Source organism: Schistocerca americana, chromosome 2 (genome assembly GCF_021461395.2).
Source record: "Schistocerca americana isolate TAMUIC-IGC-003095 chromosome 2, iqSchAmer2.1, whole genome shotgun sequence".
In the NCBI taxonomy this organism is placed as follows: domain Eukaryota; kingdom Metazoa; phylum Arthropoda; class Insecta; order Orthoptera; family Acrididae; genus Schistocerca; species Schistocerca americana.
This window is the reverse complement of record NC_060120.1, coordinates 1,015,946,132-1,015,971,805: the sequence shown is the minus strand read 5'-3', so window position 1 is coordinate 1,015,971,805 and position 25,674 is coordinate 1,015,946,132. Positions and strand designations below refer to the sequence as shown.

The 25,674-nt window shown below is 39.7% G+C and overlaps 1 protein-coding gene across 2 annotated transcripts in view; it reads left to right on the top strand.

The window, feature by feature from the left end:
* LOC124596369 (dyslexia-associated protein KIAA0319-like protein) overlaps window positions 1-25,674 on the top strand; it is a 147,585-nt gene that overhangs the window by 33,815 nt on the left and 88,096 nt on the right. For both annotated transcript variants that reach the window (XM_047135480.1, XM_047135479.1), the window contains exons 4-5: window positions 2,716-2,897; window positions 18,043-18,122. In XM_047135480.1, the coding sequence (XP_046991436.1) occupies window positions 2,716-2,897; window positions 18,043-18,122 (262 nt within the window). The remainder of the gene's footprint in view (window positions 1-2,715; window positions 2,898-18,042; window positions 18,123-25,674) is intronic.

Below are 25,674 nucleotides of genomic sequence, written 5' to 3'. Positions count from 1 at the left end.
ATCACAGTATTTACAAAGGAACTTTATAATTTTTCATTTCCAGGAATTCTTGTACTGAATAGAAACAGTGCTTTGTCAGAAATGCCTTTAGTTTATTTTTAAATATTGGATCTGGAGCAGTTTTTATTTGTTCTGGAATTTTATTGTGTAATACGACGCCCAGATGAGTTATATATTTTTGGTATGATGATGTCCTTGAAAAAATTTGATGGATATTAGATTGCCCTCTGGTATAATGAGCGTGTATATCATTGTTTTGGATTAATTTGCCTGTTCTTGAGAGGTATTCCCTGGTGAATAGGATTGTTTCTTGAATGAATAGGGATGGGATGCTTAGAACATTAAGTTTTATAAATTGACATTTACAGGATTCCAGCTTTTTGAGGCCACAGATTATCCTCAGTGCTCTTTTTTGTAGTTTAAATATATTTGTGGTGTGAGTTGAATTTCCCCAAAAGATGATTCCATAGCGGAGCAATGAATGGAACGGCGCATGGTATGCCTGCATTAGTGTGGATTTATTTGTAGTAGATTTTAGTATTCTTAGTCCATAGCACATGATGAGAGTTTCTTTGATAAGTTGTTTATATGTGTGTCCCATTTTAAATTTTGTTGGACCCATAGACCCAAAAATTTTGTTGCATTTACATTTTCAATTTTATCATTATTTAACTTTACTTGGATAGTTTTTTGATTGGATGTGGGAATTAGATGGAAGTTGATACATACAGTTTTCCCACTATTAACAATTAGGCCATTTTTGTTAAACCACTCAGAAAGTTTTTTCATGGAGTTCTCAGATATTGTCTGAATGGATTCAGGGCTAGATCCGGTCAACACTATGCTTGTATCATCAGCAAACAGGATAGTTTTTTGTGGGCTCATATGTTCAACAAGATCATCTATGTAAATGAGGAAAAGTAATGGCCCTAGAACAGAACCCTGGGGAACACCATATCTTATTGTTCTTTCCTCCGAGAGGAAAACTGTATTATTTATTTTATTCTGTACATTAATATCGTATTGAAGTGATACCTTCTGTCTGCGGTTTTGTAGGTAAGAGCATAGCCAGTTGTGAGCCACACCTCTTCTTTCCAATTTAGCAAGCAGTGGTTATTGTGAATCTCAAGCAGAAATTGATGTACTTCTGACCCAGCTGAAGTGCGTCGGTTACTTGTACTCGGAGAGAAGAAGCACTCAGCAGCCAAAATCTTTAGATGCGTCAAGACACTAACCTTTCGTTAAGATTACATTGAGAAATCCACTTCCCCTCGTATTTCATCTCCGGTCGACGATTTTTCTTCAACAATGCCTCATATTTTTCTTTTTAAGTTCGAAATTCAATCATTCTACACACCAGTCATTACTGGACACTAAGGTAACTGTCTCTGCGGTCCGAGTGTAAAATTACTTGGAATTATGGTTGATAAAGGACTACCTTGGGATGGACATATAAATTACTTAGCTAACAAACTTGCACGACTTCTCTTTCAGCTATATAAATTAAGAAAAAAAGTCAGCAAGAGTATGCTGCTACAATCTAATATGTACTGACAAGACCAATTGTATGAAACCATACTAAAATATTGATAATAAATAAATATTATTTTCGGCGTAAGCGTTCAATACAACAATCACACAATCTAATCTGGTCAGGACACAAGAAGACTTCACTTTTTTACGAAACATGTTGTCCGTGGTGTTTTCAAGGCCACGGTCAGGAATATTTCTATTAATATCCAGCTCTTTTACTTTTATTTTTGCGAAATACATATACGCTGCCACACTGAGCTGTTATCAGAATCGCACGTGTCAAAACAAACCACTAGTTTAGAATCTCGAACGTTCGTAAAAGTCGATAGGTGTGTTAATCGACTAAAGCGTGTTACGTCATAGTGGTGTCACATCATATCCAGGTTGGGTGAACTTAGCATCCTCCGTATTTTAGTCTGTTAGTTTAGAATTCAACCACGCCATCAGACTTTTTGGCAAAGCTGGTAATAAGATGTACAAGAAGGTTATTGCAGTGATCATTGTATATCTTTGGGTATGCTACACATCCATCTATTATGGCAGTCATATTTTTGTGTTGAAATTTGTTGGCTTTGCCAATTTACAAGCAAAATACACATTCCAACCTAACCTAGGCCTAGGGTTACACTATAGGTCAGCCCTTCAGAACATCTAGTTTTCTATTATTCACATTTGGTGGCTTTGCCAAATCACAAGCAAACTCTTACATTCCAAACTGACGTAGACTTCAGACTATGCTACCGGTCAGTCCTTAAGCACAACCAGTTTTCTTCCATTCACATTTGGTGGCTTAGCCAACTCACAACCAAACTGTCATTTTCCTACCTAATTTTTCCACTCACCAAAGAAATACGAAAATCAGTAAGTGACCTAAAATTTACATATTTAGATCAGCGAACATTATTGCAGCACACTCCATATCGAAAACAAATGTAATCAAGTTATATCGTCTGTCAAAAGAAATCATTACATTCATTGATTCTTATTGATTGCTGCATACTGTCACCTGATTTGCTACAATCAACATCAACAAACTACCAATATCAGCATGCATTGCAAGAGCCACCCACACAGTAAGTGCACTTGAGCCAATTTTTGTAATTCTGTTTTTAAACTGTACATCACTTCTGAATGAATATTGCTTGAGAAGGGAATTTCATCTTAATTGTTCATTTTAAACAGAGACATGGAAGCTGCAGAAACACGGTATGCGGAGCCCGTAGAGCGTAATTGTGAAGTGGGCATTATATTGGATTGTCCAGTTAATGAAGAATGTTTGCCAGTTGGGAAACATTCCCGCAATGGCATGTGTCAGTGCATTGAAGGCTTCAGACGAAATGAGTCAGGTCTTTGTGAACAGTATGGTAAGTATAACAGATATTAGTTGTTATCATCCATGGTGCATAGGTTTCAGTGTTGTGTCCTCCTTATATAACTGGATCACATTGAATTTGCATTATGCATGCTTACATACTTGTTATATTACCAAATATTATCAGTCACACTCCTTAAATAAGAAAGGAAGTAAGGTTAGGGTTCAACACCCTGTCAGCTGTGAGATAAATAAGAAAGGGAGGGCCCCTCTGCTGCAAGTCAAAAAATAATGTTGTCATTTGACAGGTAGCAGCAGGGAAGTCTCCCAAATTTATACTTGTCATAGAGGCGCATACAAGAGAGAGATGTGTCTTTGAAATCCTCACTAGTGTGTAAACTATTTCTATCGGCAGCTGTTGAGTATCATTGAAAGCTCACAGATAGGATGCAGTTGGTGTGAGTACACTGAATGAGTCGTCTTTATGTTCATACAATGAAACGAGCAGTCTGACTGATGGACCACCTTCTGGACTTCCCTGTTTGGTGGTAGCTTTTTGCAATTAACAGCATTCAGTGAGACTACCTGAGGTATTGACATCCGAAAACTGTGTAAATTGGTTAATGTGATCTCCAATGTTTTGGAAATCAGAAACTCTCTGTTATTGCAGAGGTTGTGCCAGTTGAGTCCTACAGGTGCTGACACAGTAACTGAAAGATGTCCTCTAGCAAATAAGATAAACTTGATTCATTGGAATTGCTGGAATGACGTGAGATACAATTTGACATTTTTGTGGCTTTGTCATTGATGAAGATTGCAGTGTGATGCCACTACACATAGACATCTACAATACATGTATTCTCTGAAAACCAATATGAAGTGCATGGCATGTGGTACATACAGTTGTACCAGTTATTAATGTTTTTTCCCATTCCATTCATGAATGGAGTACAGGAAGAAAAATTGGTTAAATGCAAGTACATGTATTCTGTAATTAGTCTAATCTTGTCTCATTATCACTATGGGAGTATATTCCTAGTTACAGAAACTTTCTAAGTAAGTTTTCACTTGATAATTTGCATCTGTCTTCAAGCATCTCCCAGTTCAGTTCTTTATGCATTTCTCCCATGTGTCAAGCATATCTGTGACCATTTGTGGTACCATTCTGTGTATCCATTCAACATTCCCTGTTACTCTTATTTGACAGGAGTCCCATACACTTGAGTAATATTCTAGAATGGGTTGCAGGAGTCTTTTGTATGGAGCCTCCTCTGTAGACTGATTGCATTTCCCCAATATTATACCAGTGAACTGCATTCTATCACTTGCTTTACCTACGACAGAGACTATGTGTTTGTTCCATTTTATATCCTCACAAATTGTTACACATGGCTATTTGCATGAGTTGACCAATTTCGACTATGACTCATTGATGTTATAATCATAGAATTCTACATATTTTTATTTTGTGGTGCACAGTTTTACACCTCTGGGCATTTAAAGCAGTTTGACTTTGCACAACTTTGAAATCTTATTATGATATGACAGTATATATACAACTTCTTTCAGACAGTGCTTCGCTATAGATAAATACATTATCTGAATCTGAGGTTACTATTAATACTGTCTCTGTGGTCATTAGTATACATAATGAACAACAAAGGTCCCACATACTTCCATAGGGCATACCCAAGTTCCTTACACGGCTGTTGACAACTCTTACTGCATCCCCCTTACCAAAAAAATCCATAATACAGTCACAAATTTCACTTGATACTCCATGAGCATAACTGAAGTGCACATAAAGGTTCCATGCATGATCAAACAGTTTGTTAACCTATATTATGTTTGCCAAACATTTGACCACGTACAGTGCAGTTTGACGCGTTTACCAAGAATAGGCCATGTTTGACATGTTTGTGGAAATTTTTATTGACAGAAAGTTTGACAAGGTAGCGAGTGTTGTTTGTGTCAATGTTTTGCTGCATATGTTTAGTGAAAAATTGTTTTATTGCAGTTTATCACACTGTATCGTGAGTTTCCAAACTGTGGAGACTACGATCAAGGATAAAAACAAAATAACACTGACAATTACCAAAATGGTAGAGGGATCATACCTTTCCAAGGCATATATGATAAAGGAAGAGGTTATGAACGAAATCAATATTTTACATGTAACTTACAAGAGGGAGTGCCTTGAAATAAAAGAAACTGACATTTTCTGCTTATGAACCTGAACAACGTCTGCTTCAAAATGAGGTTAAACTGACAAACTCTGTTTGTATGTGTGCAGGCTTGTTTGACAAATCTGTGGCTAGATAAGGGCACGCTTGACAAATAAGTTTGCTCATTTATGGGACCTTGATGGTGCCGAGATTTGAAGGGATAAAGTGCTATAAAGTAAAAATAGACAACACTTGACACTCTTCATTCTGTTGCCTTATACCGCTTATAAGAAAGTGGCTTCACCCAGCACACTATTTGACAATGCTGCTTGCATCTTTGATTAGTTATCTGGATGCAGAAACTCTCAATTGTTTCTAGTGGCAGACTGTTTAAAGGATTGCCCGTGCTGTTGGGTTGGGACTGCAGACAGACACACGTACGTTGTATCTGTTGTATTTCTTGTGGGTGCCTTGCAATGTTTATACAGTAAACTTGCACTCTCAGAGTCAGACCAAAAAAGCAGCTTTTCACTCAGAATCCAAAACACGTAGTTGCGTACTCATTTTGTGACCAATGAGCTTACTGTAAAGACTGAATGTGCTTCTTCACTATACACACCATATATTCAAGACTTTGTGCCTTTTTGAGTTATAAGTCTTTGGCTTCCACTGGGATTTATATTACACCAGAAAGTGTTATAATGGGAGTTGGATTTCTTGAGAATAAGAAGTTGGGGCATAAAGTGAAATGCTATAAATAATTCAACATTAGGATTGTTATCCTCAGAATTATAGCCCAACCAGTGCTGGTAACAATAGTATAGGTATAAATGGTGCTGTCAGAAGCAGAAGATGAGATGGAGAGAGTATATGAGGGGAAGTAAACTAAATTGCTGCTAGTATTGCAAACCCAATGCTCGAAAATCACAAGAGGAAGAGGTGTACTTGGAAAAGGCCAGGAGACACAGGCAGATAATTGCTGCAATACATGATTACATAATGGTGAAACAGAGATAGCGAAATCAGTCATTGTACTTTAAGCTTACACAGAAGTGAGTGTAGACTCTCATCAAAATTTAGTAATCAGGAGTATGTTGAAGTTGAAGAGGATCATCAGGAAGAATCAATGTATAAGCAATTAGGATACCGAAGTATTGATAAATCAAATGTCGTGTGACTAGGGCCTCCTGTTGGGTAGACTGTTCGCCGGGTGCAAGTCTTTCGATGTGACACCACTTCAGCGACTTGTGCATCAATGGGGATGAAATGATGATGATTAGGACAAACACAACACTCAGTCCCTGAGTGGTGAAAATCTCCGACCCAGCCAGGAATCAAACCCGGGCCCTTAGGATTGACATTGTCATGCTGACCACAGTCAGAGTTTTCTGTGGTCTGTGGCTGAATTTACTTTGAGAGTAAATATGACAGCAGGTAATTCGTTTGAGAAAGACTTGACATCTCTAAAAAGGGTAATCACATAAGTTGGGCAGACAAATATAGATATGAGAACGCAGTAGATTATGTCCTCCACGTAGATGCTGTGTTCCTTGACTTCTGTGAGGCATGTAATACGGTTCCACACTGCCACCTAATGCACAAAATATGAGCTTAAGGAGAGTATCAGACAGCTGCATGGCTGAATTGGGGAGTTAACAAACAGAAGACAGCATGAGACTTTTCACAAATGATGCCATTTTATACAGAGAATTTGCAAAGCTAGAAAATTGTAGTGAAATGCAGGAAGACCTGCAGAGGATCAGAGCTTGGTGCAGGGACTGGCAGTTGATCCTCAACATAAACAAATGTAATGTATTGCCTATACATAGACGGAAATACCCATTATCATATGGTTACACGATCGCAGTACAATTACTGGATTCATGTACTTCCACAAAATATATAGGACTATGCCTACACAGCACTTTATAAAGTAGAACAACCACATAAAACTAACCGCAAGAGAGGCAGATGTCAGATTGAGGTTCAGTAGAAGAATTTTTATGAAATGTAGTTTGCCAGCAAGGGAGGTAGCTTACAAAATCCTTGTTCGACCAATACTTGAATATTGCTCATCAGCATGGGATTTGCACCAGATAGGATTGATAGAGAAAAATAGAGAAGAGCCAAAGAAGTGTAATGCACTTTTTTACAGGTTCATTGAGTAAGCGCAAAAGTGTCACAGAGATGGTCAGCCAATTACAGAGGCGGACACTGCAAGGGAAACATTCTGCAGCATGGTGTGATTTACTGTTAAAGTTCCAAGAGCTAGAGACTCAAAAAATATAGTAAGTCCTCCAACATATATCTCCCGAAAAGACCATGAAGGTAAAATTAAGGAGATTTGAGCCCACGCCAAGGCTTACCGCCAGTCATTCTTCCCGAAAACCATTCATGACTGGAACAGGAAATGGTGAAAGTGACAGAGTTACTCAAAGTGGTTTTCAGAGTATATAGATGAGAAAAGTAACTGAAGAAATTGGGGGTAACCGAAAAATACTTCAATTGAGCAGCAAAAGAAGGAAATACAAAAATATTTGGGAAAAGAAAGGATTACCCTCACAAGGCACTTATTAATAATATTGGTAGGAAGTATAAGGGATAGATAAGGAAAGGAGATAAGGAAATTTATTGTCTATAATAGAACATACAGTCACTGTAATTTTATTTTACCTTTACCATAGCCTACTTTAGCCCATATGAACAGATACTCGTCTGCATTGAGCTGCTGCTTCTTGTAGACAGAGTAAATGACTCGTCTGTCACCAAAGTCCCATAAGGGACTTTAGCAAGGAGTCCTGTATTCTCTGCTATACTCCACGTCTTCCAGGCCAAAATATTAGTGTCTGGAAAAGCTTCAAAGCCACCATAGTCTGTGTGCTTGCCCCATACAACTGCCAAAGTAAGCTATTTACTGCCTCCAAACACAGCTTCCACGTCACAAGTAAACTGCATTCGTAGTCCACGAAACACATTAGGACCACCCATCAGTTGTTGCTTATTAAACTGTCCAGCCAGATCAATCTCAATGGCCCTCAATGTCTTGTAAATAGGTGCACTGCGCCACCAGCGACGACAGTAACCACGTTGCAGAGGCATTGCTGAGGCACGTTAACAAAACGTGAACGTAGCATGCCAACATCCAGGCAACGCCCAGAGCTAAGCTTTCACACTCCTCGACGTTCGCAGAGCGATGACGCTCCATGCTGCAGCTCTGACCGCTCCTGTCAGGCCGCTTATTGCTGATGTCACACCTCTTATCACAGCCGGTCACCGACTTTTAGCCTGGGCGAGGCCTAGTGGGTCAGAGAGTGTGTTTTGAGTGTGGCCAGAGATGGACCACTCCTTCTGAGGTTGGTGTGGATGAAAAAAGAATTAAGTTAATCAGAATAGATTGCTACTCACCATACAGAGGAAGCGTTGAGGGGCAAACAGGCACATTTAAAAGTAGACTCTTTGAAAATGTGTTAGTGGTGCCACAGTGCCTGGAGATGACTGTGGTTATGTCTTTATAAGTTCTTCATGTTTAAAGAGTGTGTGTTCCTCTCTCATCTAATGAAGGAGTTTATCTAAAAGCTAATATTTTTCAACAGTCTACTTTTAAATGTGTCTTTCTGCTGCGCAACGCCTCCTCTATGCGGTGAATAGTAATCTGTTCTTATTCATATTTTTATCTAATTTTGGATTTTCCATTTTTGAAAAGATTTAGCGATAATTTACTAGCTACTGCTTGGAATTATAGACCTGATGTGCTGCTCAATTAAATAGCTAATGTTGGATCTGTTTGAAGGTCACCACACACCTGAAGTAAAGAATAAAATTGCTGCGTCAAAGACAGACATAGTCGTTACACCTGAAGGTATGGCTTTAAAACTACATGTACTTGATGTCATAAACCAGCCATTTATAGACCATCTCAGAAACCATATTTTGATTGGCTTTTAGAAGGAGATCATTCGTTGAAACCTGCTGGTAAGATTAAAATTCTGTCAATTAGCCTTATGTGTGATGAGATTCTCTCTGTTGTGGATTGGCAAGAGAGCCGACCCACTATGAGAGGAAGCCGAAAGGCACGCATTTTAGCTCACGCAGGCTGGCGTGAGGTCTGGAACAGGACAATGAAATGAGACTAACAAAAAACATACGTAGCTGCTGGAATACTTAACTTTAATCCATAATTGGTGAACATTGCTCTTGACGGTACATGTTTTACAGCATCAATAGTAACTGGTAATGGCGCCTTGCTAGTTCGTAGCAAATGACGTAGCTGAAGGCAATGCTAACTATCGTCTCGGCAAATGAGAGCGTATTTTGTCAGTGAACCATCGCTAGCAAAGTCGGCTGTACAACTGGGCGAGTGCTAGGAAGTCTCTGTAGACCTGCCGTGTGGCGGCGCTCGGTCTGCAATCACTGTTAGTGGCGACACGCGGGTCCGACATATACTAACGGACCGCGGCCGATTTAAAGGCTACCACCTAGCAAGTGTGGTGTCTGGCGGTGACACCACACTCTCTTCATGGCACGTATCACCAGATGCTATCATCAAAGTGTTTAAGAAGGGCTGCATGCCAAATGTGCTGGGTGCTAACAAGGACAATGAACTTTGGAAGGAGAGAGATGAAAATACTGACAGCAGTCAAACAAATACCCATAGTGAAGTTAAGAGTGGCATCAGTAAAGAATACGATTACAAGGCTGAATTTTTTGTGTACTTTATCTACATTGGTAGCATGACATAAATTTTTCCATTCCAATTTTCTCTCAGTATGCTTTGAGTAGTTGTTTTATTTAGATAGCCAGTTTCAGCATCTCAATAATACCATCTTCAGGCCCCTATGCACTCCGTTTACAGACAGTCAGATATATTGATCCTTGCATTCTGGAGCTGTCAGTATCTGGATTACATGAACTCATCTTTTGAGTGCTCACTTCGAAGACTTGACAACAACTGAACACACACCTCTTTCGTGTTCCAGTTGTGAATGGTTTACAGGAAGAAACATTGCTGGTAAGCCTCTGTGTGAGCTCGAACCTCCTGAAGTGAAAGAATTCTGTTAGCTTGGAGACTAATAGTATTTGTCAGGTGAGCAAGAAGGTTGTAAGAAGCAGACTAGAATAAGCAAAGAGCATTTCTTGCCAAAAGAAGTCTAGTAGTATCAAGCACAGTCTTTAATTTGAGAAAGAAATTTTTGAGAATATATGTCTAGAGTACATTAATGTATGGAAGTGAAACCAGAAAGGAAGAGATCTGAAGTGTGATGCTACAACAGGGTACCGAAAATTAAGCGTATAAAAATATGAGGAAATTCTCTCCAGGATTGACGAGAAAAGGACAGGGTAAGACATCAAGGGATAACTTCTGTGGTTTTAGATAGGCCGCAAAGACGAAACATTGTAGGGGAAGACAGAGACTGGAATATATACAGCAATTAGTTGAGGACACTGGGTGTAAATGCCATTCTGAAATGCAGAGAATGACACAGGAGGAGAAATCATGTCAGTCAGATTCAAACAAGTTAAAAGACTGATAGCCTTAAAAACATACAAGTGTTTGAGATTATTTGACAGTATCTCTGAAAATACATGCTTGAAGATGCTTCAGACTGTTCAAAAATATTTGATTTTTGTACTATACATTGCGAATGTAAGAAAATTTTTAACTATGTCCTCTCATAAGTTCATCTTATAGAAGTACAGTTATTTATTTATCATTTGATGAACGGAGAAATACTAGACAACTATTTACAACAAATATATACATTTCTACACAGATATACATAATCTCAAGTTCGTAATGGGTTCTTGGCTGTAAGTTCAGATGAGAAATCCAGTCAGAAGCTTCTGCAGACAAATTGTGAAGACCTCACATTGTTACTTTGTCCTTTTGAATGCTCCAAGGGAACATTGAAATGTTATGCAATGTGCTGTTTGCTCCTCTTCTTCAAAGTCACATCCAGGTGAAGACTTCCATCCCCAATGGAAGTCATAAGCAGAACAGAGAGTACTACAAAAAAAGTACTGAAATGTCTTTCTGCTATATATCCCTTCAAACTTAAAGGTGAAGGGAAAGACTGTGTTGATGAACTAATTTTATTATGAAAAGTGTCTATCAAAAGCTATATAGCATCAGCAATAAGTGGCAAAATATATTATGCACGAGGAAAGTTGTAAAAACCCTAATTAGGAGTTTATAAAAGCATTTTTTATTGTAATGAAATAAAATTCAGATTGGCAGATATGTCTTATGTCATTATACATCATGACAGTTGAAATTAATGATGCATATGTTACATGTGAGGTAATTCAGTTGACAAGATACACATTATACAATTTCTAGCTATTCTTTGTTATTCTGTCAAGTTGCATTATCTGTGCAACACTACCAAGCAAAATGCTGAAGAGCAGTTTAAAATCATCATATGCCAGAAAAGCCTAAAATTACACAGATATGATAATAAAAAATACTGGATGGAGTAATGACAGTAGTATGATATGATAATGAAGTGTTGAGTTGTCTCGAGGTGCACACAAAAGACAATGAAAACTTTGCTATCTTTTGGAAGAAAACCTTTGGTGAGCTAGAGAACACACACACACACACACACACACACACACACACACACACACACACACACACACCTGTGCAGTTACGTTGTACATTGTACCGGCACGTACATTGAATTGGCATAATGTGTGTGTGTGTGGGGGGGGGGGGGGGGGGGGTGCACACGCATGCATACACCCATGCAGGATTTCTTTCAAAGGTTAGAAAAGTTTTTGTGCTCTTTCGTGTCAGCATCTCAATGACTCAGTGACACTGCTATTGTGTGAGCAGTCTGCTTTACTCCTAGATATTTACATTTAACCAGAACTTTCCTCCAAGATACAATATTGATATTTATTATTAATTTGTTTTTGTTCATAAATGTCATACAGAATGAAAATGTGCAGAAGTAAACATACCAGTTATTCAATAAATGAATTTAGCTTATGAGAAATAGTATACAGTATTGGTAAACTAACGCATGAAAAATGTGTAGATATTAAGTACCAGTGTTAAGACTAATTTTTTTAAAGTATTTATTTATGTTATACTCTGTCACATTATTTCATGCTGATGTTGAAACAATGGGTGATCTTCCGTCTCTTCTTGTTGCATGTCGCATGTCTTAACATGACTTCCTGCAGTGAGGGTATCTCTCCTCATTGCCTAAAACGAATTCAGTTTTGGCTAACAGTGGTAATTTGGTTTTAATTTTGCGTATCACTATGTTGTAAAGTTCTCTTATTTTCTTGGTAAGTCTGATTGTCTCATTTTGCTTTAAATGTTTGTTATGTGAGAAATAACAGATAAACCTTAAGTATCATTAATGAATGTATGAATTTCATTGTACAAAAACAAGAAGTTCATGTAATTGGAAAAGTGTGTTCTTTTCATTAATAATTCTTCAAAACTGAATTGAACATTTTAGTTAATGTTTTCAGTTAATTAATAGATTTTACTATTACATGATAGGCTGGCTGTTAAGGGTACAGTTCTATCTTCTGTATATTTTCTGCTAACATTCAGTAAGATATATTTAGTGTACAGAATGTGTTTGTCTGTTTATGGTTTACTGTTATGGGTCTTATTTCACTGCCAATAAAAAAAAAAAACCCTATACATAAATGAAACTTACATTGCATTGTCTTTCAGAAGATATGTGCATTGTTAGTAGCCGTATATTTGTCAGCCACAACAAGAGCTTAATTAAAAGGCATAATTGCACATGCTATAGTAAAAAGTCTCCTATCAATGGAAATTAGTATTTTTGTAAGCTGGCTAGAAAGTAGCTGGTATGCCCTATTGTTTGAAGCTATCACCACTAACGATGCTGTCCCTGGTGCACTAGCCTGCTGAGGCCCAAAGAATTGGCCTAGACACATGAACGGTGCTAAACCTAGACAGAACTGTGCTCACAGCTGTCTCCGTTTATACCTGTGTGCTTAAAAATCTCAGAGACCAGTCAGTCTTCATAGGCTCCATAATGCAGTTAGTCCAGAGGGTATCGGACTTTGGCTCACTAGGCCATCTGTAGTGCAAATTGGTGAAAAGTTCATCCATAATTGTTCCTCTTAATGCAATCCCAGGTTATTTACCTTATGAATATTGACAGCTGCATAGCTGCATGGAATGAACATTGTATTGACCATTGATATCTATAGTGGCTGTTTTCCTTGTTCCTCAATTAAATGTAATGATGGGCTTTCCTCCCCCAAAATGGGGACAGTTGGATGCATGACTGACTGACATACAAATCTAAAAAATACTGTTGAATGCCTAGATTAAAAAGAAAAAGCTCATCCTGAAGACAAATCTGGGGAATAAATAGATGTATGCACTGGTGCTGAAGGGAAGAAAATGTCCGTCCAAACATAGTATCAGGAGGAATGTAAGGTTCAGGAAGTGATTAGAAATAATGGAAGGAATAAAGGTAACAACTCAATGAATGCTGCACTAGTTATCTATGGGCATATGAACAAGACTAACACATTACTAGCTCTTAAATGAACCCTTCTTTAGAGCTGTACATATACACCTTCATGGCTGCATTGTCCCAGTTGATTACATTGTGTCGGCACAATGTAGTTATGTAAAAGGAAACATTGTAGCCATAAGATGTAAAATGACAACACTGTAGCACGAAATATCTAAGTACACTATTGGTCCCCCGCTAGGCTTTTACCATATCCAGCAGAAATGAATTCTCTTGTTGAATATTTGTCCAATTTTAAATTCAATTTTCATTACAAATGAATTTAGGAAAACCACAGTTTAAACGGGGTAGATGTTCCTAAAAGTCCAAATTACGCAATACAGATTCCCATGGTTGGCCAACACTACATAATTTGCTGCCCGCTCACTATTTCTGCCCCATATTCATCTAGTTCTTCCAATCTGGTGTCCCTGTTACCCCTCCAACCCTTCCATAGTGCTGTGCTTGATCAAGTATGAAACACAGACTGCAGTGTCTTCTAGGGTCCAAGTCATGTAACAACAACTAATACGTAAATAAAAGACAGCAATCTCGATTCAGTTCAGTTGTCAAATCTGCTGATGTCTGTTGCTACCAACTCCACGGTGAGTCTTGCTGCTGTAACTCATTCTCATGACAGCAAAATTTTTCTTCTTGTTTCATCTAAATGTGAGCATCAAGTTCTAAATCTGATTGCAAGCTGGTAACAGTTTTATCTGGTACTGTAATATATGACCAGTGACCGATTTACTCATTTGCAACCTGTTGTTGTTGTAGTGTTCAGTCCAGAGACTGGTTTGATGCAGCTCTCCATGCTACTCTATCCTGTGCAAGCTTCATCTCCAAGCCTACAGCAACCTACATACTTCTGAATCTGCTTAGTGTATTCATCTCTTGGTCTCCCTCTATGTTTTTACCCTCCACGCTGCCCTCCAATACTAAATTTGTGATCCCTTGATGCCTCAGAACATGTCCTATCAACCAATCCCTTCTTCTAGTCAAGTTGTGCCACAAATTTCTCTTCTCTCCAATTCTATTCAATACCTCCTCATTAATAATGTGATCTACCCATCTAATCTTCATCATTCTTCTGTAGCACTGAATTTCAATCTATTCCCTTCTTGTCTAAACTATTTATCATCCATATTTCACTTCCATACATGGCTACACTCCGTACAAACACTTTCAGAAAAGACTTCCTCACACTTAAATCTGCACTCGATGTTAACAAATTTCTCTTCTTCAGAAATGCTTTCCTTACCATTGCCAGTCTACATTTTATATCCTCTCTACTTCGACCATCATCAGTTATTTTGCTCCCCAAATAGCAAAACGCATTTACTACTTTAAGCATCTCATTTCCTAATCTAATTCCCACAGCATCACCTGATTTAATTCAAATACATTCCATTATCCTCATTTTGCTTTATTTGATGTTCATCTTATATCCTTCTTTCAAGACACTGTCCATTCCATTCAACTGCTCTTCCAGGTCCTTTGCTGTCTCTGACAGAATTACAATGTCATCGGCAAACCTCAGAGTTTTTATTTCTTCTCCATGGATTTTAATTCCTGCTCCAAATTTTTCTTTTGTTTCCTTTACTGCTTGCTCAATATACAGATTGAATAACATCAGGGATGGGCTACAATCCTCTGTCACTCCCTTCCCGACCACTGCTTCTCTTTCATGCCCCATCACTCTTATAACTGCCATATGGTTTCTGTACAAATTGTAAATAGCCTTTCACTCCCTGTATTTGACTCCTGCTGCCTTAAGAATTTGAAAGAGAGTATTCCAGTCAACATTGTCAAAAGCTTCCTCTAAGTCTACAAATGCTAGAAACATAGGTTTGCCTTTCCTTAATCTATCTTCTAAGATAAGTCATAGGGTCAGTATTGCCTCAGGCGTTCCAACATTTCTGCAGAATCAAAACTGATCTTCCCCAAGGTCAACTTCTACCAGTTTTTCCATTTGTCTGTAAAGAATTCATGTTAGTATTTTGCAGCTGTGACTTATTAAACTGATAGTTTGGTAATTATCACAGCTGTCAACACCTGCTTTTGCAGTTGGTTCTCTTTTCTCCAAAGGTCTCTTTAATTCTGCTGTAGGCAGTATCTATCTTACCCCTAGTGATATATGCCTCTACATCCTTACATTTGTCCTCTAGCCAACCCTGTGTAGCCATTTTGCACTTATATTGTTCTTGAAGTCTGAAGGTATTTCGCCTGTCTCATACATCTTGCTCACCAGATGGAAGATTTTTGTCATGGCTGGCTTCCCAATGGTATCAGTAGCTCTAACGGAATGTTGTCTACTCCTGGGGCCTTGTTTCATATCCTCTTCAATTTCCAAAATATTGTCCTCAAGTACATTGTCCTTGTATAAACCCTCTATATACTCCTTCCACCTTTCTGCTTTCCCTTCTTTGCCTAGAACTGGTTTTCCATCTGATCTCTTGATATTCAGACTGTTGGTTCTGTTTTCTTCAAAGATCTCTTTCATTCTCCTGTAGGCAGTATCCATCTTACCTCTAGTGATATATGCCTCTACATCCTTACATTTGTCCTGTAGCCATCCCTGCGTAGCCATTTTACACTTCCTGTCGATCTCATTTTTGAGACATTTGAACTCCTTTTTGCCTGTTTCATTTACTGCATTTTTATATTTTCTCCTTTCATCAATTAAATTCAGTGTCTCTTCTGTTACCCAGGGATTTCTACTAGCCCTTGTCTTTTTACTTAATTGATCCTCTGCTGCCTTCACTATTTCATCTCTGAAAGCTACCCATTCTTTTTCTACTGTATTTCTTTCCTGCGTATTTGTCAATTGATCCCTACTGCTCTCTCTGAAACAGTCTACAACCTGTGGTTCTTTCAGTTTTCTCCTTAAATTCTTGCCTTTTTGCAGTTTCTTCAGTTTTAATCTACAGCTCATAACCAACAGATTGTGGTCAGAGCCCACATCTGCCCCTGGAGATGTCTTACAATTTAAATCCTGGTTCCTAAATCTATATCTTACCATTATGTAATCTATCTGAAACCTTCCAGTGTCTCCAGACCTCTTCTATGTATATAACCTTCTTTCATTATTCTTAAACCATGTGTTAGCCATGATTAAGTTATGCTCTGTGCAAAATTCTACCAGACAGCTCCCTCTTTCATTCCTTACCCCCATTCCATATTCACCCACTACTTTTCTTTCTCTTCCTTTTCCTACTATCGAATTCCAGTCCCCCACAATGATTAAATTTTCGTCTCCCTTCAGTATCTGAATAACTTCTTTTATCTCATAGTCATTTCTTCAGTCTCTTTCAGTCTCTTCGTCATCTGCAGAGCTAGTTGGCATACAAACTTGTACTACTGTGGTAGGTGTGGGCTTCGTGTCTATCTTGGCTGAAATAATGCTTTCACTATGCTGTTTGTAGTAGCTTATCCGCATTCCTATTTTTTATTCATTATTAAACCTACTCCTGCATTACCCCTATTTGATTTTGTATTTATAACCCTGTATTCACCTGACCAGAAGTCTTGTTCCTCCTGCCACCGAACTTCACTAATTCCCACTATATCTAAATTTAACCTGTCCATTTCTCTTTTTAAATTTTCTAATCTACCTGCCCGATTAAGGGCTCTGACTTTCCACACTCCGATCCGTAGAAAGCCAGTTTTCTTTCTTCTGATAACGATGTCCTCTTGAGTAGTCTCCGGCCGGAGATCTGAATGGGGCACTATTTTATCTCCGGAATATTTTACCCAAGAGGACGCCATCACCATTTAACCATACAATAAAGCTGCATGCCCTTGGGAAAAATTACGGCTGTAGTTTCCCCTTGCTTTCAGCCGTTCGCAGTACCAGCACAGCAAGGCCATTTTGGTTAGAGTCTAAGGCCAGATCAGTCAATCATCCAGACTGTTGCCCCTGCAACTACTGAAAAGGCTGCTGCCCCTCTTCAGGAACCACACATTTGTCTGGCCTCTCAACAGATACACCTCCGCTGTGGTTGCACCTTCGGTACGGCTATCTGTATCACTGAGACACACAAGCCTCCCTACCAATGGCAAGGTCCATGGTTCATGGGGGGATTTGGAAATTACTTGGTAAATAATTACTGTCTCTTAGAATAGAATAAAATATTGATCTGGGTTTGGTATCAAGTAATGTGTTTTGGAGGACGATACTTCCATTGCAGTTATATTTGTGTTTATATGTGGTCCTAATAGAACAATACAGAAGATAACCACATACACACATTGCTGAAGGCTTTACTAATCTCCCAAATCAAATCCATTTACGTACCAGAATGTGTCAAATGGAAGGGGTAAATAAATGGCAAACAGTATGAGCTTTGAGTTTAAAATATCTATATTTTCATGGGAAAATTTGTGAAAATGTGGGTTTAGACTGTGTTTTGGTCCAAATATTTCAGTGCAGTTACCAACATTAAGCTCTTATTGTGGCATTTTGATGGCCTTGTGTGTTATATCGTACTTAAAGTCTAGTTGTCATTTCTTATAGGGAAACCCAAGATTAACAATACTGCTGTTGTAAATGATCTGGAGCAGGTGGCTACTTCTGTCTCTGTTCATCCTACAAAGGTGTGTGGCATATTTCTTCAGTAGTTTTTCAATTCTAAAATTGATCTAACCAATGTTAACAGCAATCAAATTATGTGAAAGCTAAAATCAAACAGTGGAAAATCCTGGCTGGAATAACAACAATATGGACAGGATAGATTGCTACTTACCATGTAGAGGAGGCATTGAGTCGAAGACAGAGTAATGAAAAATACTGCTAAGATATTAAGCTTTAGGATAAAGTCCTTCTGAAATAGATGTGTGAGTTGCACTTGTCTGAATGCATGTGTATTTTCTATTTCAGAAGAAGGACCTTTTCCAAAAGCTTAATACCTTAGCAGTCTTTTTCATTGTGCTTGTCTGTGACTCATTGCCTCCCCTAGGTGGTGTGTAGTAATAAGTCCTTTCCACTGTGTTATTATGTACAAGGTAAGAATATAATAGGGAAACATTCCACGCGGGAAAAATATATTTAAAAACAAAGATGATGTGACTTACCATACGAAAGCACTGGCAGGTCGATAGAAACACAAACAGACACATACATACACACAAAATTCAATTTTGTGTGTATGTATGTGTCTGTTTGTGTTTCTATCGACCTGCCAGCGCTTTCGTATGGTAAGTCACATCATCTTTGTTTTTAAATATATGTACAAGGTAAGTTATTTATTACTGCAATGCAGATGTGAAAGTGAACTAAAATTGTCCTACAGTATGAAAAGATTAATTACATAAGTTGTGTATTAAAGAGAGGGTCCTGACAGCTTTATCAGCATATTCTCTCATTGAGTTGATACCACATAGATTTAGGTGTTACTTCCATCAAGAAATTTAAGTTATGCTAGACCTGGCCAGAGAGCACCAACTGACACATGCAGTTATCCTAGGTACTCACCTATCAGACTACTATAAAAGCCAATCTTTGTAAATAATGTGAGTGCAAAAGCAGTTTCGCGCCTCATAGTTATGAAGTCGGAAACTGTGACTGACTTCAGCTGTATGCTGCTCCCACCAGATTTTTAGCTGAGGCCTTTGTCAGTGACACCCAAGTGTGACACTGCCTTCAACTCTTAGCATTGTTGTCTGTTCCAGGTGTGTGACTGGGGGTTCATATAGCCTCCTTACACCTTTTCTGGATTTAAATTTCTCTCTGCACTATATTTTCATGCATTTAATTATATGTCCAAAATTTACTCTTAGTGGAAGTAATCGTTTACAGCCTGGGTATGCTTTGTTTCCCAAGACTATTATGTAATAATGAAAAGGTGGTCTTGTACTTCCTACATGGTTTCTTGACAGAGAAACTGTGGTATGCCTGCCCACTGACTTTCTAATGTTTTATGGAGGGCATGGAACTGAACCTTGGCCACTGGACAGAGCTGTTACAGCCATTAGTGATATTATAGCTGGCTGTGGCACTAGTGTAGCTGGCTGTGACACCACATACCATTCATCCGACCAATTTGAGCTTGTGGCTGCCCTATAAGTTCAACCGCACTGTGACACAGGACTCGGTAGTGTATTCACTTTGCTACCGTCCTGATGTCATAATGCACCATTGGTTCTTGGTCTCTGCTTTCACTAGGTCTCAGTTTCCCTCTATCCAGATTACTTGTTGGACTTAGTTTATAGGTAGCGCCATCTCTTGTCTGTTTCCTTGTCATTGTCTTTTTGTCTTCTCCATTTCCCCTTGACAAACCACCATTGACAGCTCCTCACTGGGCACTCCAGCCCCTTCGAGTTTCTCTCAAGTCCTTTGTGCAGTTGGGTCAAATCTTGGTTAAAGTAGTTGATGACAAGATAAAACAGGTGGGTACCATAAAAGCAAAGCTTGTGTAGCTTCTAGAACAGCAACAGCCGTAACTGCAGCAGCAGTTGCAGCAGCAGTTTCAATAACAGCAGTAATAACATTAGCAGCTAGATGAATTGCTCCATCAAGAAATTCAGATTCTGAAGGACCAACTGCAGATACAGGTGCAGTGGTCACTTCATAAGGCAGAGAACTGCCCACCCACATTAAAGCCATTTGTTGTTGTTGTTGTGGTCTTCAGTCCTGAGACTGGTTTGATGCAGCTCTCCATGCTACTCTATCCTGTGCAAGCTTCTTCATTTCCCAGTACTTACTGCGACCTACATCCTTCTGAATCTGCTTAATGTATTCATCTCTTGGTCTCCCTCTACGATTTTTACCCTCCACGCTGCCCTCCAATGCTAAATTTGTGATCCCCTGATGCCTCAGAACATGTCCAACCAACCGGTCCCTTCTTCTTGTCAAGTTGTGCCACAAACTCCTCTTCTCCCCAATTCTATTCAATACCTCCTCATTAGTTATGTGATCTACCCATCTAATCTTCATCATTCTTCTGTAGCATCACATTTCGAAACCTTCTATTCTCTTCTTGTCCAAACTATTTATCGTCCATGTTTCACTTCCATACATGGCTACACTCCATACAAATTCGCATTCGGGAGGACAACGGTTCAATCCCGTCTCCAGCCATCCTGATTTAGGTTTTCCGTGATTTCCCTAAATCGTTTCAGGCAAATGCCAGGATGGTTCCTTTGAAAGGGCACGGCCGCTTTCCTTCCCCATCCTTGCCTAACCCCGAGCTTGCGCTCCGTCTCTAATGACCTCGTTGTCGACGGGACGTTAAAAAACATTAACCTAATCCATACAAATACTTTCAGAAACGACTTCCTGACGCTTAAATCTATACTCGATTTACCAGTGCCAAATAGGATTCTGACACACATTTACAGTGGCTGAAACTGCTTCAGCTTCTGTCAGGTCACTGATAAGTATCCATTGGTCACTTTTCCTGTCTTGGGCTTCGCCAGAGTGGTCGGTTCCTCTCTCTCGAATCCAGTCACCTTCAAATTCAAGGACATGTATACGTCACTTTAGAATTATTATTTCCAATGCTTCCATGTTGTTGCACAGCGACTCAAATTTAACCAACACCACAAATACCCTGATCTGTCATATCATTTCTGGGTGAGTTATTTACTGTGGGTAAGTTGCCAATGTGATTTTACGTGTGCGAACCCACTATTCAAAACCTCATATGCAAACCCTTTAATTAGAGGTGCAATTGTCCAAGTGGCTCTCTACCCAGAATTATGCAAATCAGCCCATGAACTAAACAACCCATTTTTTGTTGATGTTTGGACTATTATCCACTCTTTCAAAATCGCACAGGCAACAAGCAAGCTCATCATGGCCCAACAGCAAATAGCATCAGTCCAGATCCCACACTGCACTCCAGGAACATGAAATTACCATAAACCACTTCCAAGGTGGCACCATTGTCATTTCTCCAATTCAGATGTGTCAGTGTCTATTGACGTGTGCAGCTGGAATTTCTGTGATGACAAGACTGCTTTACAGTACATGCACATACAAAGTGTCTGGATCATCAGGCACACTACACTCTTTGCGGGAAAGATGGGCATACCTGAACAGCGTGTCATATACCTTTAAGACGGTCAGATTTGAGTTTCCTGCATACATCATAGGACGTGTGTGTGCTTCTGGCAGTGATATTCCATGTGATCCTTCAGCAAATAAGCCAATTGTGAAGCTCTTAACTGTGAACAAGGACATCTTTTTCCAGGCAAACCTGCAAACATATGCTAATCTAGGTTCCCACTGTCCAGTGTGGTGGTAGCATGTGGTGACAGGTCAGTGGGGATTAATTCTCAATCACCACAGCTTACAAGAAGCTCAGAGGGCAGATAATGCTATTTATCATCAATAATTAGTCAGCTGGAAATATTTTTTTGTTTGGATGTCTTTTTGTTGTTTGGATTCCCCAACAATGATGAAGTCAGGAACTTGGCAACGTCTGTGCCACATTTGTGCCAATGTTCAAATGTGGCCTGAGGTACACTGTGGAGTTCCAGGCTCATATCTCCTTCCATCTAGACACAGTGCCCTGTTTCTGCTAAGCATGTCCCATTCTAGTCTCCTGATAGACAGCCGTTATACAGAAACTTGATCGACTCCACGAGGCCGACATGATTGAGCCATTCAAAACAAGCATTTGGGCTACACCCTTGCTGGTAGTGAAGAAACAAAGTGGCTCCCTCCAGTAATGCGGAGACTTTAAATCAACAATCAATGCCAAGGACAAGAAGATACCTATCCTACATAATGTCCAGAAGACCTCTTTACGTAGCTTATCACAGGGCAAATATTGTTATAAGGTCAACTTCAATGATGCATATTTGCAAATAGCACTAGATGATAAGTCGCAAAACATCATAGTTATGAACACTTCTTTCAGCTTGTAGAACTTGTCCTTTGGGATCTCTCCTGATCCTTCAATCTTCCAAAGATACCTGGAATAGTTAATGATGTCCATCACTGCTTGTACTAACGGTCTGGACAACGTAATCATCATGGTAGTTATGCATCAGGAACACATGCGCAACCCTTGCACGGCATTTACTACATTTCGTGATGTGAGGCTAAAATTCTGCTTAGACAAAATCTAGTTTTTTCCAGGAACAAGTTGAATACTCGGGCGCTTGCTAAACAAAGAAGGAATCCAGCCCGCTGATCTTAATGTTGCAGCTATCGACTCCCTACCCCGCCCCCAAAACTTAATGTCGCTGCAAACCTTTTTGGGAAAGGTAAATTAATATTTGAAGTTCCTCTCACAAGCAGCCCATAGTATTAGTGCAGTGCTGGCACATAGAAATGAAGACATTACTGAACAACCCATAGCCTGTGTGTTGAATATGCTGACACCTGCACAAAAAAACTACTCCTAGATAGGAAAAAGAGGCATTAGCAAGTGTATTTGCAATTAAGAGGTCCCATGTTTACCTGTTCAGGACAAAGTTCTCTTTAATGACAGCATAAACTACTGGTTCCAGCCACACTACAGTCTCCCAGAATGAACAGCCCATTGTCTCCAACATTGGGCACTTTTCCTCATCTTCTACAGTACAAACCAACAGCCCAGCAAGCAAATGCAGATGCTCTATCGCTGTCCCATGGGACCAGAGTCAGTCTGTGGCAGCAAGAAATCTTTTGTTTCCACACAGAAAAGAGGTGGACCGTCAAAGGATTGCTTTAATGGCTGCACCTATAGCTGAAGACACACACTGCAACCTCATCCTACAGCATGCACTATGTGCTCTGTAGGTGGCCAACATACATTTAAAAAAATCAGGAGCTCTGTAGCTGGGGTCTATCCCCATCTAATAGTCATCAACATTGTCCTCATAATAGGTCCTGGGGCAAATACATACTGTTTTGTCAGCCCGGCCACCCTGCAGCCACAGCTGTTACGAGCACTTCATTGCAGTCACTGGGGAATGTTACGGATGAAAGCCATAGTGAGATGACACATTTAGTGGCTTAGCTTAAACACAGACATGGAAGCCATGGTGCTCAGATATTCTACTTGAGTGCAGCACCACCCCAATTGCTCACCCTCTGGCCCTCCACCTGCCAACATTGAGACCACGTTCATCTACGCCAAATGTCCTTATGTGGTAAGCATGGTGTCCACCACAACAGAAGCCACAATATGCATATTAATTCAGATTCTAACCATTGGAGGGCACACGTGAAGTGGAGTATGGGACAGTAGAGCCCAGTTCATGGCAATGGCTTTCACACAATCCTGCACATCAAACAGATAAAACACCATTTTAGATATCCCTTTCACCCAAGGGCAAAGTTGAGCGCGTGGTGTATATATTTAAACAGTAACTGTTGAAAGCATTGGGAGCCACCTCATGATGCCAGTGCTCACATTTTCTGAGCATGTACAGGAATACCACTATCCAGCACCCCAACAGAACTTCTCTGTGGGAAACAACTGCCAATGCTCCTACATTTTCTGGCCTCACAGTCCCAGGAAGGCTGGTCCCAGCACTCAGGCCAATACTCAACAGAAATGTGGACATGATCATACAGAGTGAAGAATATGTGGACACTGGCAACGGTGGTGAACAGCGAACAGTGGTACGTCATGTCAGTCAACGCACCAGAGTTTGGAATGCCATCACAAAAAGCAACTCCTTCCATAATACCAACTGCACAATCGTTAGTGGTTACCCTGAACTAAAAAGCTCACCATTGATAGTCCCACAACCTCACAGATGTAACTTGCCAAAAAAAGGGGTGGGAGGGGGGGGGGGGCAGATGAGGAGATGGAGGTCTCCACACAGCCTCTGCAATCAGAACAACAACACCCACCTTAACATGTCCCAGCAAGGAGCTGGACATTCCCAGTTCCTCACACCATGTAACCTTAAGTGCCAGGATACCAACAATCATATCAGTTCATCTTCTGAAACATCGTCCAGGACCTTTCCAGCCATGTGTTCCTATTTCAGGAGGAAGGACTCTGGTATCCCAGCCGACTGACTTTGAAAACATGTCAGAGAGCCTGGAGCTGAACGTTAACTGCTAGGAAGAGCTGCTACTTTGGCGAGTACTAGTGCAGCTAGCCACAGTACCACACACCACTCTGGCAGCCAAATCTTGGCACCAGTGATTTATTGGTTTTGTTATTGCCTCATTGTCATAACTTATTATTGGTTCTTGGTCTGCACTTTCGCTGTGTCTGTGGCTCTTTTTCTCCAGATTTCTCATTCTACTTTGTTTATCTGTTGTGCCATTCCCACTTGTCCATTTCTTAATTGTTGTCCCTTCCATTCCAACTTGCTGATCCGTTGTTGATAGCTCCTGACTGGTCAGTCCAGCCGTATAGGATTTCTCTCAAATCATTCCCAACATTTGATGAAATTTTGTTTACAACAGAAACTATGTAATATTTTTATCTGTAGCTTCCATCAGGCAACTCCAAAACAGCTTTTAGGTTGTTAAACTTGCCTTGTTTTGTAAACAGCAGTCTATACACACAGTCAAGACAGGCCCACCCTAATTTATTCACAACAAAAAATATGTACAGATTTCTCCTTGGAAACAGTGTAAGCTATCTTAAGTCTGCGTTTCAAAACAAAGTTTAGTGCACACTGCATCAAAGTTCCACCTATGAAAAATAAGAGTCCGCAACATAAACACATTAGCCAGACTGAAAGCACACTTGCGATGACTCTACAGATCAGAATGACCCTGAGCCAGTTTACATGTTGGGTCGTGGCTTGGTCACGCCAGAGGGCACTCCTAATGACAGTGTCCCTCTGGGTAATTTTGGTCGAGAGTAGTGTTACACCTCTTATTTGATTTCCATATTTATGTTGGGTGGCACCACTACGTCATCAGTTCCCCTTTGTTTCGTTTCCTGTAGAATGGCACTGTAAATAATGCATGCACAAGTGACACATGCAATGTCAACTTGGCTGCCTCATGCATATACATATGTATATAGCGTTTTCACCTGATTTGAGACCCATTTAGAATATTCTCAATGTGCTGGAGAGGTCTATTGTACCCACAGTCTTGCAGCTGTAAATAGAACAGGGCTACTAGCAAAATTTGAAATGGTATAGCTCTAAATTTTCTCTAGAAGTCTTCCCATAACTTTGTGCTATTAGTGTGTTTTGTGACTCGGAGTATGAAATTCTTAGATGTGTCTTAATAGAATGA